General features: G+C 36.0%; 1 protein-coding gene, 1 long non-coding RNA gene and 2 other non-coding genes across 4 annotated transcripts; 3 read left to right on the plus strand and 1 right to left on the minus strand.

Annotated features, from left to right (window-relative positions):
- Positions 1-351: 351 nt before the first annotated feature.
- Positions 352-3,465, plus strand: LOC131158266 (F-box/LRR-repeat protein At4g29420). The gene is made up of 2 exons (XM_058113007.1): positions 352-965; positions 2,168-3,465. Exons 1-2 carry the CDS (start codon positions 512-514, stop codon positions 3,043-3,045), a joined length of 1,332 nt encoding a protein of 443 aa, XP_057968990.1. The 5' UTR covers positions 352-511; the 3' UTR covers positions 3,046-3,465.
- A 1,836-nt stretch (positions 3,466-5,301) lies between these two features.
- On the minus strand, positions 5,302-5,373 carry TRNAP-UGG (transfer RNA proline (anticodon UGG)). Its single transcript has one exon. It is a non-coding gene; the product is annotated as a tRNA-Pro (tRNA).
- A 15-nt stretch (positions 5,374-5,388) lies between these two features.
- Positions 5,389-17,506, plus strand: LOC131158267 (uncharacterized). Its single transcript, XR_009137436.1, has 2 exons — positions 5,389-5,746; positions 17,014-17,506. It is a non-coding gene; the product is annotated as an uncharacterized LOC131158267 (long non-coding RNA).
- Positions 13,570-13,644, plus strand: LOC131159071 (small nucleolar RNA R24). The gene has a single exon (XR_009137684.1). It is a non-coding gene; the product is annotated as a small nucleolar RNA R24 (small nucleolar RNA).
- Positions 17,507-20,651: the final 3,145 nt, after the last annotated feature.

Consider the following 20,651-nt stretch of genomic DNA (forward strand, 5'->3'; position numbering starts at 1 on the left):
GAGTTTAATATCAAGTTAGTTCACGAACTAATAACAAGTTAAGGAAACAAGTTGGCCCGATGATTAGATGGTGAAATGGGTTAACTTTTAAGTCTAAGAAATTAAGTAAAATTCAACTTGGTCTCAAATTATTAGTTAATGAGTTTGAAATTTGGATTTTAATTTGACTCATTTAATTTAATAAATAAACATTATCAAGTTAAATATTGAAGTAACTCAAGAACTTCAAAGTTACATTAAAAGATTTTCTTAAAACAAAATGGATTTTTGGAATTAAAAACAAAACTTATGAAAATTAATATATTGGGCAGCTAAGTCTACCATAAGTCATAAGACCACGGAAAATAATTCAAGAAACGGCTAAAATGTTTCGTTTTGATTACGTCGAAACGGAGGAAATCATGCGTTTCAGCACGGTATTCGTGGACAACGAAACAACCAAAGATCAGCCATGGAAAAGTAACCCAACCCCCCCCCCCCCCTCTCTCTCTCTCTCTCTCTCTCTCTCTCCATGGACGACCTACCTCCACCTCTGATCCTCGACATCCTCACCCGTCTGAGTGACTCCGCCGACCTCGCTCATTGCAGAGCCGCTTCCAAAACCCTAAACGCCGTTGCCGGCGATGTCCGTTCCGTCAACCTCCTCTGCACCTTCGACCGATTCCTGAAATTGCGATCGCTGACAACCAAAACCATGGTCACTCCATTCAAGACCGTACTCAAGAACCTGGTCCTGAGCTCGAGGGACCTCGAATCGGTGTCGGTCGGCGTGGACAGGCTCTTGCGAGGGATCGATTACGACGACGTTGAGGATGAATCCGACGATCTGTATCTTACCGACGTCGGATTTGTGGCGGAGTGGTTGCCGCGAATCGGGGAACGGTTAAGATCGCTTTTGATATCGGATTATTGGGTCCAGTCGTGCTGGAGACGATCCGAGGTTCTATCCCTCATTTCTTCGTGCTGTGAGTTCTTTCACATATTTTTTTCCTCTCTAAAGTTAGAAAGTGAGCACTGGGCACAAATTGGAAAATTGATTCTTGCCTTAAGCATTGATGATCTTATGAAAAAAACCAAAACTTGATTGGGGATTCTCATACTTGCTAAATCTATACAAATCGAAATTTAAGGTTTCTTCTTCAAGCTCCTAAAGAAAGCCTGGGTTGCATTTGATTATATGATGAAATAAGAATAAGAACAAGAATTGTGATAGCAAAAGAAATGAGAAGTGGGAGACACAAGTCTCATTGCCAACCTTTTTCATTATCTTTCCCATTCCATAATACAAGTAAAGGCAACTTTAGGTGTTTGTTTCTGTCAGTCTCATGCTTAAATTCTATGTTGGGAATTAGGATGCGGTTTCCATTAGGATTTCACATTAGAGGGGGACAAATACATAAACTGTCAACTTATAAATGAAGGAAAGCCGCATGAAAGAATCAAGAGGTTAAGTGTGTTAGATTACCACTTTATCTAGGTTGTGGGCAATGTATATCAAGTTTTAACACTCCCCCACACATGCAGCCCGACAATACGTGGAGAGATAAACACATGATAAATAGCACCCATAATATATATTTTTTTAAAAATTGCGGGCAATAAGATTAGAACTTAGGACCTCCTGATAACCAGCTCTGATATCATGTTAGATTACCACTTTACCTAAAAGTTTAAGCTGTTAGGTTATGACCAATAATAAATGTCAAGTTTTAACAGAGTGGGAAGCAATTGAGCGAATTGTTGCTTATTCGTTTGTTTAGGAAATTAGGAATCCCAATCTATTTAGAAGATTAGTTTTTATATTTGTATATTTTAACTAAAATTTTTCAATGTTGCAAGCTCAATTTTTTCGTAACTTTATTTAAGCTTCATCCTTGGTTCCCATAAAAATTTAAGATGCCTTAAGAAAAGGAATAAAAAGTTTTGAGTTGCGCATTGTCATGTTTGTCGTGTATCCCAGAAATTCTACATGCTTGTAATGTAAGATCTCGTGGACAAACCGGGCATCCAAGATTCCTTTTATTTCTAGAAATTGCTAAAGATTCTGTGAACCAAATGGCTGCTTGGCTGGTAAAAATATAGTTTTTGGCAAGTAAAAAATGCAGTAGGAGATTGTTTTTAGTATATGGATGTAGATGGAACTAAGGTTTGTCTCTTGCATGCGTAGGCCAAAGTCTTCTTCATTTGGAGTTGAAGAATGCTTGGCTATCTGTGGATGGCCTGAAACCGATGCTGTCGCTAACGAGTTTGACTCTTGAATTCATAAGACTGGATGACGAGGACCTCAACAAAGTGAATGAGTGTTTCCCATCTCTGCAAGTTCTCAATCTGATAGGAGTTGGTGGTCTTAAAGAACCTAATATTCATCTCCTGCACCTAAAAACTTGTCAGTGGACGGTCTCGAACGCTCCACTCTCTCTAACTATACATGCACCAAACCTTATCGACTTGAAACTGAAATGTGTGAAACCCAAGTTGCTTGTTCTCAAGACTCCATTTTTGTCTAAACTTCATCTTGTAATTGATGAGGCAGGCAAGTTTGAAGCAAAGGAATTTCTTAATTTGAAAACTCTTCAGCTTGAGTGTTCAAGTGTTTGCAGCCTTGCTAGTGCATTTGCATCTGGTAGAACAATTAAGAAGCTAATAGTGGATTCACCGAAATGGGCTGAACCATTTAGCATCAAGGACTTGTTTGATGTTTTCCCAAGTGTGATCTCTCTTACGTTGAACTCCGGAGCTTGGTTGGGAATGGAGTCCTGTTATCGCCATGCAGGCTTGGAAGATTGGAGCAGGATGAAGAATGTGAAAGAAATTATTGCTTATGTTGTGGTGTATGATATCCAAAGTACACTTGCCTTTATTTTTTCTATTTTGGACGCATGCACCAATTTGGTAGACATTGCATTGCTCATCCACAGGGAAGTTGATGCCGATATTACTAGCCGCCTCATGTCAAAGTGCACCAGTCATTGCCCAAGACTTAGATGGAGGTGGGGAATGTGGAAAGAGGGAATGAAATATACTTGGTTCTCTGATGTGATATAGTCAAATTGTTGAGAGCTGCAGAATATTTTGGTTTAGGGGACAAGGGATCTGAAAATTTTAGCATGGTATCGACAAATTCTGAAGCAGCCACTGCTGGTGAAGTGCAAGACTGCAAAACTGATTTGAATTTGGTTAACTTGGAAGAATTCCAGAGACAGTTTCAGAGAGATTTGAACCATGAGAAGAAAGAAAAGTGCATGGAAGGAAGACAGCTCTGTTCCAACTCTAAAGTCTTTACCCTTGGAAGGTTGTGTTTGTATATATATTACGATAATATTGTTAATGTTCTTGGATTACGTATAAATGTGCTTTGTGTGCTCTCGGAGGGTTCCCGATAATAGGGTCTGCGTTTTCATTTGTTGATTTATACATTGAAGGGATCGCCGGAATGAATGTAATATAAGTGCTTTCTTTTGGTTATGTGGAGATTGTATGCATCTTTTTCTTTGGTCATGGAGGTGGAACCATCCATTCCAATCCCCATTCTCTATCTCACCGTCTGACCACCTGGTCTAGACTCCAGCTAGAGATCTGAACTGAACAATTTTTCAACTTTTATTTTTGTTTGGAGAAGAAAGAAAAGGGAAAAAATGACAAATTAATTTTTTTAACGTAGTTTATTTTTCTCAAATAATATCAAGTTCTAATTAATTTTTTTTTTTTTTATCATAGTTTCTTTTTCTCAAATACTATTAATTTATTTTTTCAATATGGTAAAAATTTAATAAAAACTAAATGTTAATGACATGTAAAGTTAAATTTTATCCTATATTTTAATTTTTTGGATAATCAAACAAGAAGAAATAATTTTTTTTTCGTATTTTCTTCCATGTAGGGCCTCAAATAAAGTCAAAATTGGAAAATCTTAGGTATTTTTATTGAGCTAATTTGAGAAATTCTAAAACTAAGAGCTTATTTAGTTGTAAATTTTGTTTTTTATTCTTTTTAAGAATTAATATTTTAGTTTTTTCAACTTTTATTTTGTGACTTCCCGGACCCTGTGTATGTGCACTGGACTGCCTTTTTAAATTTATTAAATAAAAAACTAGAAAAAGGTAAAACATGAAATACAATTTTTATAATTCTCCCAAGAAAATAAAATTGAAAATTTTAAAATCATTCGTCACACCATGGTTGTGAAACCGATACTACACTAATGCATTGGTGATGTGATATCCTTAAATTAGAGCTCAACTAGACCGGACACCTTTGTTGAGTTGACAAATTCATGAGAGAGAGAGAGAGAGAGAATGCTATCAAATCAAAGGGTGAATGATAGAGCATTGCCAATTACCACGTCTATTTAGTATCAATGTTATTTTCTGTTTTCTATTTTTATTTCTATACCAAGAAAAAAAAAGAAATTATAAAAATGTATTTATTTATATTTACTTTGAAATTTTATTATTTTTGTCATTTTTAAATTATTTTAATTTTAAAAATATCAATCAAACAAATTGCTGGTTTTAGGTTTTTAGTTTTTATTTCTGATTGTAATACCAAACAATCTCTAATTTTTTCAATAAATAATATCTATAATCAATTTATTTCAAGTTCATACGTACACACTTACATTTACACAACTTTCATGTGAATTTTCATATCCATAAAAAATATAACTAAACTTGGACATAACTTAGATCTTTAATGAAATAAAATTTCTTTTCTCTATCTTTGGATCTTTTATACTCTTAATATAATATAATAATTAATCAATTTTGAGAATATTTTATAAAATTCTATTTAAATTATTGTTTTTTTATTATATTTATCTATTAGGTAATTATGAGTCTATAGTTATATATTTATAATATTATTTAAATGATTGTAATATTATCATCAATTTGGCCAATTAGTTCTGAATTGGTTTGGAAACTAAGGAGGAAAAGAGGGAAAATAAAAAAGAATAAGAATAAATAAATAAATAACGGCCAATAAGAAATAAAATTCATAATATTATAAAGAAGATTTATTTATCAAAAACATCAAATTTATTCTTTTAATATCCATAATTATATCCAAATACCTCTATAGCCAAATTTATCTCTATAATTATTCTATTATATTCTTGTAATTACCTATAACCATCCCAAAATACTGTGTTAACTTATCATAATTGTTCTTTAACCAAATTTTAAAATCCTTCAATTCTTATTTATTTTTCTGCAATTATTTTCTCAAAATAAAATTAAAAGTAATAACAAAAATGTTTTTATAATTTTTTTAAAAAAGAATATTACCCACTATTCACAGTAAGGGGCGTTGCGAGAATCGAACTCGCGGCCTCTCGCACCCAAAGCGAGAATCATACCACTAGACCAAACGCCCTGCTGGTTGCCCGTTGGGTCTGATTTTATAATAAAATAAGCTATCTTAGGGAACAACTATAAATTCGTGCATAAACCCATGCTCTATTCCACTGATCTAAGCTCGATCTTCTACTCAAATCCAATCGAGCGTGTTTGTTCTTCTTTGAATTCTTACTTGGAATTCCTCATTGCCCACGCCAACTATTTCAGCTCGCTTTTGTTTTTGATATTCCCATTACGTTTTCTAGCTCACAGAGTTCCCATGGCGAGCAACGGTTCCCGAGCAGTTGATCTGGGAGATTGTCAAGAATATCAACTCCTTTCTCGTCAAAGAGCTTGATAATGAAAGCGTTCGATTCAGTAAGGAGAGCGACCAGTAATTCAGCACTCAGGTGCCCAACTATCCTGTGTTATCGCATTTTTAAAATACTTATCTTGCTTTTGACAGCATTTAGCTTTAAAATCGTCTAGAATTTCTAGTTTCAAATATTAAATTGCTTTTGAATGCGCGACCTGCGCTTCCTGCGTGGTTTGATTTTTTTGGTAATTTAGAATTGATAGGGAATTTTAGGTTTAGCAACCGTAAGATGGATACTAAGGCCGTCTGTTTCATCCATTGCAGTATTGGTGTGTTGGGTGTGCTATATGAAGAGAATTATTAATTTTGTGTATTTTCTACTTAATAACACATTGCTATACTTGGCTTTTTATACATAATCAATGATGAATGCGGGAGCTATACACAGTGAATTTAGAGTTATCTCAGCCAAGATTCACGGAGATAATGGAGGCTTGACCGGTGGAGTGATTGACGGCTTGATTGGAGGAGCAACAGTAGGTGTTGACTTATCATGCCCCCGCAAGATTGACTGTCCTTTGAGGACCAATCTTGGTTCGATGAGAAAGAAAGGAGAATCGAGGTAGCGACTTGGTAAGAGAGTCAGTTAGTTGATCAGAAGTATGAACATGAGAAACGCCTAGACAACTTGTAGCAACTTGATTGCGAACAAAGTGAAAGTCAATAGCGATGTGTTTCATAGGAGAATGAAAGACTGGATTGGCATAGACATAAGCAGCACTCACATTTTCATAGTAAATGATCGGAGTAGAAGTTACAGGTACACGCAGCTCTTGAAGAAGATTCATTACCCAATTTATTTTGGCTGCAGTAGAGGCGATGGCTCGATATTCGGCCTTGGTGGAGGAGCGAGCGACAGTCTTTTGCTTTTTAGAACTCCAAGAGATGGGATTGGCGCTAAGAAAAAGAATATAAGCAGAGGTTGAAGTCCGATCATTAGGATCACCAGCCCAATCAGCATTGGCAAATGCATGAAGTATCTGTGGTGATTTTTTGCGAATCATGATGCCAAAGTCAAGAGTTCCAACCCGATAGCGGAGCAAGCGTTAAACTGCAGACCAATGAAGAGTGGAAGGAGAATGCATGAACTGAGATAACTTGTTAATGACAAAGGACATGTCAGGACATGTCAACGAGAGATATTGTAACGACCCAAGAGTTTGACTATACGAAGTAGCATCAGTTGGTGGAGAGTCATCCGACAATATGAGAGCTTCAGTAGTTGCAAGAGGGGTAGAGACAAGCTTGGCATTGTCCATGTTAACTCGATGCAAGAGGTCTTGGATATATTTCCTTTGAGACAAAAACAAACCATTAGAGGTAACTTCAATCCCAAGAAAATATGTGAGATTACCAAGATCCTTAAGAGAGAATCGTTTGGAAATATTGGTGATGAAGGCATCCTTAAGAGAGAATCGTTTGGAAATATTGGTGATGAAGGCAGTCACATAAGCAGCAAAGGATCCAGTGACGATGAAGTCATCCATATAAACTAATAGATAAAGAACTGTGCCGGAAGAGTGAAGCATAAACAAGGAGGTGTTCGATTGAGAGTTGGTGAAGCCTTACGAGATAAGAAAATTGCGAAGTTCATGGTACCATGCTCATGGTGCTTGTCGAAGCCCATATATGGCCTCGTGTAAGCAACAGACATGATCAAGAAGATCGGGGTTGGTGAAGCCAGGGCTGCTGATCCATGAAAACCGCCTCAGATAAAGAGCCCTGCAAGAACACATTATTTACATCCAGTTGGCGAAGAGGCCAATCGTTAGTCACAACAAGAGTAAGTAATAATCGAACAGTTGCAGGTTTGACAACTAGGCTGTAGGTTTCATAAAAATCTATCCCAGGTCGTTGATGGAAACCTTTTAGCCACTAAGCGAGCTTTATAACAAGCTATGGACCCATCAGGATTTTTCTTAATCCTATAGACCCACTTACACCCAATAACGTTTTGTGTAGGATTGCGTGGAACAAGAGACCATGTGTGATTGGAGAGTAAAGCATTGTATTGGTGTTGCTAGGCCTGTTTGAACATGGAAGGTTCAATAGTGGAGGGAGTGGTGGTTGTGTGAAGGTCAAAGATATGTTTTGGCTTTGTAATTTTATTACGTAGCCTGGTATTATAAGGATGAGGTTGTGCTGGAATTGTAGATGAGATACTTACCTGGGAAGGAGTTGATGCATCCGATGGTGGAGGCGTGGAGGAGGGTCCCGAGGATGAAATGGCCTGGTGGGGAAATTCACTTTGATAAGGAGAAGACTCACCATGTGAAGTAGAAGTAAGAGGAGGAGATATAGATTCAACTCGAAGGATGGAGGTGATAGGCACTTGGAGGTGATTAGGAGAAGTCGTAGGAGTGGACACCTGAGTTGATTTAGATAACCAATTGGTGAAGGAAGGTAAGATGAAAGTTGACGCGGTGTGAGACTTGATATTCTAAAGGGGAAGTGTGTGTTCCACAAAAACGACATGTCTAGAGATGTAGAGTTTATTGGTGGAGGAATCAAGACACATATAGGCATGATGTGGAGTTGAGTAGCCAACAAATATACAAGGACGATACCATGGTTGGATTTTGTGAGAGGTGTAGGGGCGCAACCATGGATAACACAGACAGTCAAATATTTTCAAGGATAAATAATTAGATGACTACTTAAAGAGATGAGAGAATGGAGATTGGTTACGTGTTACTGGAGAGGGCATTCGGTTGATAAGGTAAACAACGGCTTGAATTGCTAAGGACCAATATTTGATTGGAATAGATGCATGATGTAGCAAGGCTAGTGCAATTTCAACAACATGGCGATGTTTACACTCAGCTGTGCTGACATGTTCTAGGGTATGGGGAGGAGATTTGAGATGCTGAATACCAACTCGTGAGAGAAAATGTCTGAGACTGGTGGCTTCGCCACTTCCATCTGTATAAACTGTTTTAATCTTTGTAGAAAAATAATTTTCAACAAGAGATTTAAATCGTTCAAATATAGAAGTAACATCCGATTTTTTCTTGATTGGATACAGCCAAGTATATTTAGTAAAGTAATCCACAAAAATAACGTAATAGTGAAAATTATCAAAGGAGGGGAGAGGAGCAGGACCCCAAACATCCATAAATAGAGTTTCCAAAGGTCTAGAACAAGTTAAGGACGAGATACCAAAAGGGAGTTTGTGACTTTTATTACATAAGCATGCATGGCAATGATGAGACAAGGAACTAGACTTAGAGAAAGGTAGTTTATGAGATGCAATGATTTGATGAAGAATTTTGGAGGATGGATGACCAAGACGATTGTGCCAGAGACTAATGGTGGGACGTTTGGATCTAGACGGGGTTGTTGTGAGAGCCGAGTGTTGTGGTGAAGAGGTTGTTCTGCTAATTGAAGTAGGCCACTCAAACTTTCCTCTATTCCGGCCTCGCACCAAGGATGCCCCCATGGTTAGATCCTTCACAAGAAAAAAATCAGGATAAAATTCAATAGAGGTGTTATTCTGAGAGCAAAATTGAGAGATAGAAAGAAGATTTTTCTTGATGTTAGGTGCACACAAAACATTATTGAGTTTGAAAGTAGAATCACATGAATTAAGAGTGGGAAATCCAATATAAGTGATAGGAACGTTATTACCATTTCCAACCATGACATCATCATTGCCACCATACTCAGAGTGAATGGATAGGTTATGCAAATCTGAGGTGATGTGATGAGATGCCCCGGAGTCAACTATCCAACCTGACTGATTATTCGGAGTGTCATGAGTCGTGAAGTTGGCTTGTGGCCAAGTGATGGGTAAGGAACGTGATTTGCATACTTTGGCAACATGACCAGGCTTCTCACACAATTGATAGATAACTCAAGGTTGATTCCCATTGAAGTTAGGCCGCCAAGTTTGATTTGAGTAGTTTGACAAGAGTCCTTGAGTTTGTAAACTGCTGGAAAAATTTGGGTTGCCACGGTGTTTGTAGGAATTCTGTTGGAGCTGATTGTTGTTGTTCCCTGGGTAGCCATTATTGTTTCCTCTAAAGCGAGACTGGCTTGGAAAGAAATTGAAGGTGTCGTTTCTACCTTTCTTGTTGTGTTGCTTTTGTGAATATTGGGCAGTGATATGAGAGTCTGTCGAGTGTAATTGCTTGACACTCGTTTCATAGTCCATGAGTTTTTTTACTAATTCTTCAAAGGAGATGGGTGATTCTCTTGCACATAAGGCAACTTTGAGTTCTTTGTAATCATCGGTGAGACCATTAAGCGTATGTACCACTATTTCTCCATCACTCATATAGTGCCCAATTATAGCAAGATCATCAATAATGGTTTTAATAATTTGCATAAATTCAGAAATGCTCTTTCTTGCTTGACTAACCTTAGTGAGGGAATCAATTAGACTAACCATCTGAGTATTAGATTTGTTGGCATAGGTAGTTTTGAGTTTGCGCCACGCTTCCTCTGCATTTTTGTATCAAGATACAATCGGTCTTGTTGGTCCAGTGACAGCTGTTTGGATAGCGAGAAGCAATAGTCGATCTTGACGAATCCAAATTTTATACTTTGGATCATTAACCGGTGGGCATGGATGAGTTCCATCTACAAATCCCATGAGATCATACCCAAGAAGAAGATTTGTCATCTGGGAGTTCCACATTGAATAGTTTCCACCGCTTGAAAGTTTGGAAGTAATTAGTGTGGATGTATTGATTGAGACAACATGAGTATTTTCTCCAGCAAATATAACTGTAGCTTCACTGGATTTAGCCATAATTAAAAGATAGGAGAAGATAAGCTAGTTGTACGTATATATAGGAGTATAGGAGTCTGGGTTTTATTAAGGGAAAATTTGAAAGAGGACAAATGGCTAGAAAAGTGAATGAGGAGACGGGTGCAAGGCCCGCAGTATGGGTCTGTAGGAAGGGAGTATTTAATGGATGGGTTGAATTATTGTATTGGAAGTGGGGCTTGAATTGATAACTTGGAGATGCAGGAAAGTATTTAATATATTAGTGGTGTCAGGAGAAATATTTAATTGGAAGTGGGGCTTGAATTATTGAGATGGAGATGCAGAAAAATATTTAATTGGACGGTGGTGTTAGGAGAGATGTTTAATTAGACCTTGAAATGTTTAATTTGAGATGAGCACTGCGCTACACAGCTGCGGCAGAGAGTTGTCGGGGAAGACGCCGCAGGTGTTGTTGTTGCAGCCAGGGCGGGGGGCGGAGAAGTAGTTGTCGCCGCAGCCGTTGGCTCTGGCGGGGGAGCACTGGTTGGAGCGACAACGAGCAGGGTGGTAGGAGGAAGAGACGTAGTTTTGGTCGCAGTTGACCCAGAGGAACTCGCTGCTGAGGTCAAGGACGAGAGACAACCCGCGAATTTTCTATGGAAGCTGAATGCGGAAGCAAGCTGGGAGGGAAGTGAAACGCGGGTGCAGCCGAGCACCCGGAGTAGAATATGGCTCCGGCGAGGGGAAATTTCACGGCGTAGATTCGTCAGCAGAGAGGTCGCAGAGACTTGTTGATTTCAGGAATCGGCGGGCTCTGATACCATGAAGAGAATTATTAATTTTGTATATTTTCTACTTAATAACACATTGCTATACATGGTTTTTTATACATAATCAATGATGAATGTGGGAGCTATACACAGTGAATTTAGAGTAATCTCAGCCAAGATTCACGGAGATAATGGAGGCTTGACCGGTGGAGTGATTGATGGCTTGATTGGAGGAGCAACTATAGGTGTTGACTTATATCTATAGCACTATGGTTGTGCATGCTGCTATTGAAGTTTGTGGGTGTGTATCTCTTGGTAGAAGGGAAGGTGGAGTTTTCTATATTATGGGATGTGTGTGTATTGGTTGTGTTCTATTTGTGCAGTGAGGTTTCGAGCGTTTGCTTTGTTACATATTTACTTTTAACATTGTAGTTGGTATTTGATGGATATGGCCCATAATAAAATGCAACCCACGCCATACGCACAAATAGCCATTGGTTGAAGCCTCAAATGGCTACTTGCAGCCTCAAGCTTAAATGGTTGTTTATATGATGGACGTAAGAGCCGAGGTTTATTTTATGTAGTCTAAGAGCTGAGATTATCTTATGTAGTCTGAGTGATCAGCCAACTCAATTAAAGGGTGGGAGCAACTCCTGGAGCTACCTTGAACAGATTTTCCTCCCCTCTCACCTTGTGCTCCATTATATCCTCTTTGCAGTGAGAAAAATTGAGACGATTTCAATTGTATTTTGTGTGTGGATATTTCTTTGTGAACTTTTGTGAGACTTCCCTCGAGTGATTGTGAATCAAGCACCCAAAGTTGGTGAGTGACTATTGGGCTGAGAACCTGTGGACCATGCAGGTTGGTGCACTGGTGTAACCTTTTGGTGGCAGTGGACCCAGATGAGCTTTTGGGGATTAGATTTAGTTTGAACCACAATAATTTGGTTTTCACATACAATTATGCCCAATCCTACAACCACCCCCACCCCCCAAAAAAAAAAATCTTCTATGCACTCACATCAATTGGTATCAAAGCTATTTGTCCTGGATTCTTGGTAGAAAAAAATACACTTAATGATATTTTAAAGCACTGAATGCTTGGTAATCAAGACAGGTGATTAATCTAAATATAACTAATGGAAACAAGTTTGTGATCTTATGACACACAACCCCTACAAGAGTAGCAAATTGGGATGTATTGGCAAATCTAGATGGTGGTGATAAGGATTTTTTCAGCTGAGGCTGTCAAAGTAAGTCTTTCATTACTAATTTCAAAATCCTATTTCAAGGATTGAATATGAAAGCATGACTGAATTACTGCTAAATAGTTGTTAGAATCTTATGATTCGTGATTCGATTCATACAATTTGAATCACTTCTACACCAAATAGATTTGTGTCTTACTAGAAAATCTAAAAACAACTTAATCATTGTCAAATCAATTCCCTTGTGGGTCTAATGATTCAATCTGAATCTTTCGACTCACACAGCTTTGGAGCTATCATATCCTGACAAGCCTGAATAATTTGCAACCCCTAAAACAACATTTCTTTTTTTTTTTATTGCTTTTATTTTACACGATTACCTTCCATTCCTCGTCTGTTGGTTTCGTACTAAAAAAGAGGAGAAAATAGAATTTTTGGTCTTATGTTGTCTTGACCGAATCATTCTTCACTTTGGGAGGTGTATAGTGTTCTTCCATTGAGAAGAAGCAGCAGAACACTCACTAGCTATGGTGTACGCTTGTTTCATTGTGTTGTTAAGAATCAGAAGTTAGTTTTTTTAGTAGGTTGTTCAACTATTATCATTTTTGTAGGTTAATTGTTTTTTTTTTCTTTTTAATCCAAGAAACTATGCTTGAAATATTATTATTTTTTTAATTGTTGATAAACACCAAAAGTTCAACTTTTTTTTCCCTTGATTCCTTCCTTTAAACAAGATGAAGTTCATTTTTTTTATTAATATTTCTTGATTCATTCTTTTCCTTTCCATTTATTTAGGGAAAGCTTCCACATGAGATTTTTTTTATTGTCAAAATTTAAAATGTAGTTTACTAGTTTTGCTTCTTGTTTGTATATCAATATATGCACGTCATTTGGAATTGATTTTGGAAATTTATACCAAATCTTACGATTCGACTTGATTCGCGATTCTCAATTCCCAAAATTGGAATTTTGATTCACGATTTGAATCTCGATTTGACAACTATGCTGCTAAATTAAGATAATCCGTTCACTATCAAAAAGCTTGTTTTTCATAATCAAGTTAATTTTTAATGGCCACTGAATTTGAGATAGTTTGTGCGCACCTCTCTTCAAGTGAGACTAGTGTTTCTTATAACTTTATTTTGAGGTGAGCCTAGCAATTTTTATCTGAGCAATGATGAAAAGCTAACGTGTGAGAAGATCGTATATGAAATATACTTGTTACACTTGGCTTCTGATTTTTTTTTTCTCTCTGTAAGATATAAGAATTGGCTGTTGAGAATTTTATATATTGTCTTCATTTGTTTTTTTTATCTTTTGCTAGATGTTGTCTTCATTTGCCTTTGCTTGAATCATCAAAATTTTTGTAGAAGTATAGAAGAAAGAATGTACATCTATCCATTTGCGCTGGTTTCATTGATATCTAGAACCCTTATTTCTGCTAGAAACCTTATTTTAGGGATTGATAAAATTATAGCATCACATTGTTTCCCCTCATACGTATGGAGATTTGATACCGGGGCAATATTTTCTTGTGTGCCAGTGTAAGGATGTGCGCCCATCTTGGGATTTCCTTCTGTATCGTCCTTTTCCTATGTGTAGGGGTCCAGGGGATGTGCATTATTAATTGTCATTGCCAATTGTTTTTCCTCTATAGTTGAGGCTGGCAGTTTAAGGCTATGATTTTTTTAGTTTTCCTTCATTGTGTTTGTCATGTGTTATCAATTAAACTCTTTTTCCCACGTACTCCATCGAATTGTGCTTGTAATATTGGTGATTCCTGCCTTCCTGGCTAGAAAAACTTAAACCTTTAGTGCATTCTGCATTCTAAATTTTCATCAAGGACCCATATCCAGCAATCCAACCAATACAAAGAGCATCAAAGGGGGATGTGCTTTTGCTCATGCTTCTAGATTGTTGAACTAGCTTAATGAAATCTTTGGAATTTTTTTCCCACTCTTATGCAGCTTTTTTTTTTTTTTAAATGTTGTCAGCTTTTGAATTAAGAAACATGCATGGTTCAAATTTTGATGATTACATGATGGATTTGAAGACTTAAAATCTCATTAGATATCCAGAGCTAAGTTTTTCACATGGTTTGGTACCGGATTGTTGATAGCTCAGTTGCCTTGGTTCAGCACCTCCCATGGAAGGTCTTAGACCAGTTGTCGTGAATTTTATTTTTTAAGTCTACAAATTTTTATTTTCTCATGTCAGTTTCTGTTACGGCATGTTTGGCTAAAAGGAATCAATGCTGGACTAGAATCATAATTCCAGTCCTAATTCCTTTCCTATGTTTGGTTACTTACTAGATGAATGGAATATTGATTCTTTTGGAATGAGCATTCTTCTTGTTTAAGGAATGGCCATTTTATTAGCTCTTCACATGAATGAGCATTCCATTGCTAACTTATTTTTTCTGAAAGACAAAAGGGCCCCTGCCAAAAATAGTTTATTCCAGTTGAAATGTCCTCACAGGCCCGATAAAATCACACAACCTCTTCCTCCTTCTCCTTCCACCGCTGGTTCTGGCTCTCCCATCCCCAATACTTCATTGTTGTTCTCGTCAACTCTGCAACTCTCTTACAGCGACCAATTCTTCAAGTAGCTTCAGTCCAAGTTTGCATGTCCTCTAGGGCTTGATTTATTTTTAAGTTGCTTGAGACTGCCATTATCTCCATCGCATTCTACATTCTACAATGGACTCCTTGAAATTACAACAATCCCCTTTTATTCAATTGAAGAAAAAAGAAGATCATCCAATGTGTCTTGCTTCCGCCATTTTCCTGGGTTGGATCCACAATATCAGCAGGCTTTATCCTATGGAACTCCAAAATCCCCAAGAAACCCTTGAACCCCTCGCACCATGGCAGAACCTATGAATGTGGCATCACGGTCTATATCAAGGATGTCGGAAGTCACCAAAGGCCTCTGGTCCGACATTAATCGAGTTTTCCAAATAATATTAACTCAAGCCAACTGGTCTCCAATGCTCCTTGTAAACAGATAAAAAGCCCAAGCTGTAAATCGAAGAGCATCCATATCTAATCAAGTTCCCTAAAAAGGTAAGATGCCGTAAATTTCATAAATTCTTTGAAAATCTAATGGTGGTGGTTTAGTTTATTTATTTAAGAGCTGTTCTTATTAGTAATGCAGTGTGCAGAAGTTGGTTGAAGTTTGTGTCGTTCTTGTTTGTTAAAGCTTGATATACATTGTTGGCCCATAACCTAATAGCTTAAGCTTTTAGGTAAAGTGGTAATCTAACATGGTATCTATGCTACCAAGAGAACTTGGGTTCTAGTCTTGTCGCCCGCCTTTATTCTGTAGTGTTATTTATCATTTGTTTATCTCTCCACATGTTGTCGGGCTGCACGTGCGGGGAAGTGTTAAAACTTGATATACATTGTTGGCCCACAATCTAATAGTTTAAGTTTTTAGGTAAAGTGGTTATCTAACATTGCTACATACATTTTGTTTTTCAAAACGCCAAAATATTCATAAGGATTTTGTTTCTAGATTATGTGTGCAAATTTTACCTTTGTTTTTGCATGTTCACTTCAGCTACTTTGACTGAAGGTAAAATTTTTTTTCAAAACTAAAGTCCTGTTCACCAGGAAATTGTAGGACTTTGCAAGTTTATTTCAATTCTGCTTGGCAGTAACGTGCATTCTGTTAGAAACAAATATTTGATTGTGTTTTGTGAATAAATTCTTATTCTGGCTAATTTTGATGCCATTTGAAAACTCCAATGATTTGATGAGAAACTGAAGTGTGTTACTGTAGATTTTTAATTGTCATTTGTGTCTTTTGACATGTACACCAACTTGTGTATACAGAGCCGAGTCAGATACCCAACTTGTCTACAATAGATTGTGAAATGTCAAGTCCTCCACTGTTTTTTGAAAAATTAGTGGCATCGACCGACTGATCTGCAAACTATCATTATTCTTGAAATTTTCACATTGTAAAGCCTAGTCAGTTGATGCAATTTTTTTAAAAAAAAGTCCAATTTCTAAAACAAATATATAAAAGCTTTGTTAAATGAATGAAGCTTTGGATTCTAAATATTTAATTTCTAAATAGTATAATAATGATAATAATAATGGATATTGGGTGATAGAACATTCCTTTCCCATATTATAGTCTTGTTGGTAGATTGTTTTGATGACTAAACAAGATGAAACCTGTGTGGATTTATTGGACAAATGGACAATATTAAAGAGCAAAAAACATTTGCCCTTTGTACCTAGCAAAGTTGAGGAGATCATCCATGTAAATCTTATCCTATGAAATTTTTACACGAGTGATTTTGTGGCATCAGTTCCCTGGTGCCATCATCCCTGCTCAAGGAAATTTTGAGAAGAGAATTGTTCTACACCTCTTTAGAAAACATCTACAAGGAATCCAACTCCCTGTTTTTATTGGGTTTTTAAAAAAAAGTATTTTTACAAATTTAATTTATTATATATATATTTTTTAATTCTATTATCTAAGGAGCTTTCTGGCCTTCCATGCACAGTAAAATGAAATTAGAGGTAGAAAATGTCATGTATTTTCCCTGCTTAATTGATAGCATATATTGTTTTAGTCCTTTGAATATTTTTTTGAATAGGTTGTATTCAGCAGAATTCTGATAAAAACCAGAAGGAATGTCGTTGATCGCTGCATTGTTTTGATGCCTTCTTTTTGCGACTTGGATTATTATTGTTGCGAATCATAATGAAGACATGTTTGTCTTTTTTGGAGGGGTTGTCAACTTTATTATGAAGCTACTGCATGGCCCTTAAGTGGGGAAGGTGGTGTCCTATGTGGGAAAAAGTGACCCTATTAAACAAGTTGCCTCATACATATTTTGCACCAAAATGGATTGCACTGCAGTGAGAAGAAAGAGTAGGATTGTTGTGAGGATAAATTTCGGTTTTTATGTGTGTTGTTTTTTATCACGAGGATACATTTGTTTCAGCACAATGAGGCTTCGTAGGATATTTGTTTAGACTGTCTAGCTGACTACTCATAACTGCTCCCATATTTAAGTATTATGGTGAGATATAAAATGTAGGATTGTGGGTACTTGTGCAGTTGAATTTTTATGAAAATTAGAAAAATGTGAGCATGAAAGCATTACATAATCATATTTTACTTTACTTTGGTGCTTGCGCAGTCGAAAACTAGAAAATGCAAACATGAAAGCATTACATGATCATATTTTACTTCATTTCCCATACATCATTTTTGTCCACGTTATTCCCATTTATTGCTCCTCTGCCCCATTCATTACACTTCTTTATTTGCCATCCAAGTTACAAATCACTTGATCAAAATTGACTGTGTCATATAACAAATAACATTTTTCTCTCTAATCATATTTTACTTGATCTGATATAATGAAGGCTGCATTATGCCCTTCGAAGAACCCATAGCATTGTTCTGAAAGTTTCAGATCGAGGAAGGGCTTTATACTAAGGACATATTCAGAATTATTAAATAGTCTAAGAGATATCGAATATCTTTTGGCGAGTAGAAATGGCTTTTTGTTCCATACAGGCTCCATCATGTGTAGGTGATTCGACATTTGACGGTTTCTTTTTCTTGAAATTTTATTTTAAGTAGTTATGGAATATTGTTTGTCGAAACTAGTAAGTTTTAGTTGTGATGGATATTATTTATTTAATATTTTTAAACTGTTTTTATTCATATGTGGTAGCTTTATTTTAAACAAAGTTGATCCTTTTGTATGAATTTGAAATTGAGAAGACTATTTATTATTCAATGATTATTATTTGTTTTACCATTTTGATCCATTGTACTAGGTTTTGTTTTTGAGTTGCGAAGGTTGTATTGTATTGGTAGCATTTGTTTTCTAAAAAGGCGACAATACCAATTTAATCACCGCCAAAACCATCGGAAACTAATAATCTATGATAATAGTCTCTGATTTATTGATAATTCATTTGAGTTTCGTCGGTAATCAATAAATTGTGCCCACCAACAAACAAGTATAGAATTGTCGACTATTATGGTAAATTAAATACAAATATAATTCCACAATATGTGCGAGCATTTTTTTATTATCCATGCATTTTGATGTTGACATTAGAATAAATATAAAGACATTAAATATATTATATTTTGAACATAAGAACAGTCGGTGGATGTTATATGCATTTGATGATCAATGCATTTTTACCCTTACAATAGTAAGGGTATTATGGTAAATTTAATATAAATATAATTCCATTTATTTAGTTTTATTATACATAGGGTTAGTTTGGAACTTTGGATTAAAGATTTTATTCGGGAAAAAGAAAGAAAAATATTTCTCTCTATATTAAATATCACTAAAAATGAAAAATTATTATAATATGATTAAAAATTAGCAAAAATCAAATATTAAGGATGTATAAAATTAAACTTTTGTTCATTAATTTAATATTTTTCAAAATTTTTTTCTCATTTTCTTGATAACCAAACATGAAAAAGTGGAATACTTCCTATTTTTCTTTTCTTCCTCAATATTTTTCTAGTTCCAAATGGGTGGATAACAAACAATAGGAATTAGCGTTTGATACCAACCTTAAACCCATGCCTTACCCAAACATTGCAATGGAATTACACCTTTCATTCTACCCTAAAGATGATTTTATTCCCTACTTTATTCCATTTGCTTTTTTTTTTTTTTTTAATTCCACGAACCAAGCATGTTGTAAGTGTTTAAAGAACTTGTTGGATTAGGCTTTGTATTTGACCATGCCCAAGTAGGCCATGCTAAATTAGTGTGAAAGGCTTGTCATTCACATTTGTTTTGGTTTTTCATTTAAGTGAGAAATAATCTAGTCTATTTTAGGAGCAATTATTTCTTTTCCTCTTATAATAAGTTTAGAATAATTTATGTGCATGACTTCTATTAGCTTGTTATTTCATCTTTAAGAATAAGCACCTCATTTGAGTGTTAGTACTTTTAAAATTACAAGCTTAATTATTTCAAGTTTCAAATAACCACTATTGTCCAGATTTGGAGGATACAATCTGTTGATTGGTGAATAAATATTTTCTTGATCAGGCTTGGCACACACGCATACGTTAAAATAAGCAAGTTTTAGTTTAGGTGTGGTTGTGATTGCTGCAGAAATAAAATCATATTTGTATTGTGGTTCATGATCACTGCCAAGAAGATTTATAATTGATTAAAATTTGTAAATTAGAATAAGCCATAATAACCTGATTGCTTATTAAATTCATCTAAATGCTCATCAATAGATGAATTTTAGTTTAGATGAATTTTAGTTTAGATAAATTTGATTAAATTCATTTAAATGTTCATCAATAGATGTTCTAGGGGTCATTCTAAAGGTATAAAGTCTAGCCTTCTTATGAAGTCTGTTTGTTAGGGATTTTGTCATATACAAACTTTTCAGTTTTGACCAATCTCCAGCTGTTGTATCCTCATTGACAACTTCCCTAAGCACTTTGTCTCCTAAGGACAAAATAATGGCACTATGTGCCTTTTGGAGGATTTCGGGTTTCACTTTGTTGATGGAGGGTAAACTTGGTTTCCCCTCTTGTGAAGTGGAAGCCCCCTTCTTTTTTCCAAGAAGAGCCTCCTCAAGCCCCTGCTATACCAAGATGGCACGCATCTTAATCTTCTATAAACCAAAGTCATTTTTTCTGATGAATTTTTCCATTTCAAACTTAGCAGTCCCCATCACATAGTCAGGCTTTAATACCACTTGTTGTGTGAATAACCTGATTGCTTATTCTAATTTACTAATTCTAATCAATTATAATAAGCAATCAGTTATTCACACAACAAGTGGTATTAGAGCCTGACTATGTGATGGGGATCGCTAAGTTTGAAATATGGAGGATTAAGATGCGTGTCATATTAGTACAGCAGAGGCTTGAGGAGGCTCTTCTTGGAGAAAATAAAGGGGCTTCCACTTCACGAGAGGGGAAACCAAGTTTACCCTCCACCGACAAAGTAAAGCTCGAAATCCTCCAAAAGGTACATAGTGCCATTATCTTGTTTCTAGGAAACAAAGTGCTTAAGGAAGTTGCCAATCAGGACACGACAGTTGGAGTTTGGTCAAAACTAGAAAGTTTGTACATGACAAAATCCCTAACAAACAGATTCCATAAGAAGACTAGACTCTATGCCTTTAGAATGACCCCTGAAACATCTATTGATGAACATTTAGATGAATTTAATAAAATTATTTTGAATCTTACTAATATTGATATTAGTGTAGATGA

This window comes from Malania oleifera, chromosome 6 (assembly GCF_029873635.1).
Source record: "Malania oleifera isolate guangnan ecotype guangnan chromosome 6, ASM2987363v1, whole genome shotgun sequence".
NCBI lineage: Eukaryota > Viridiplantae > Streptophyta > Magnoliopsida > Santalales > Ximeniaceae > Malania > Malania oleifera.

Excerpts from the sequence above, each read along its gene's own strand:
- LOC131158266 (XM_058113007.1), top strand. The coding sequence starts at position 512 with ATGGACGACCTACCTCCACCTCTGATCCTCGACATCCTCACCCGTCTG. Across the intron at positions 966-2,167 it reads ATCCCTCATTTCTTCGTGCT|GCCAAAGTCTTCTTCATTTG; the intron begins GTGAGTTCTTTC and ends TTGCATGCGTAG.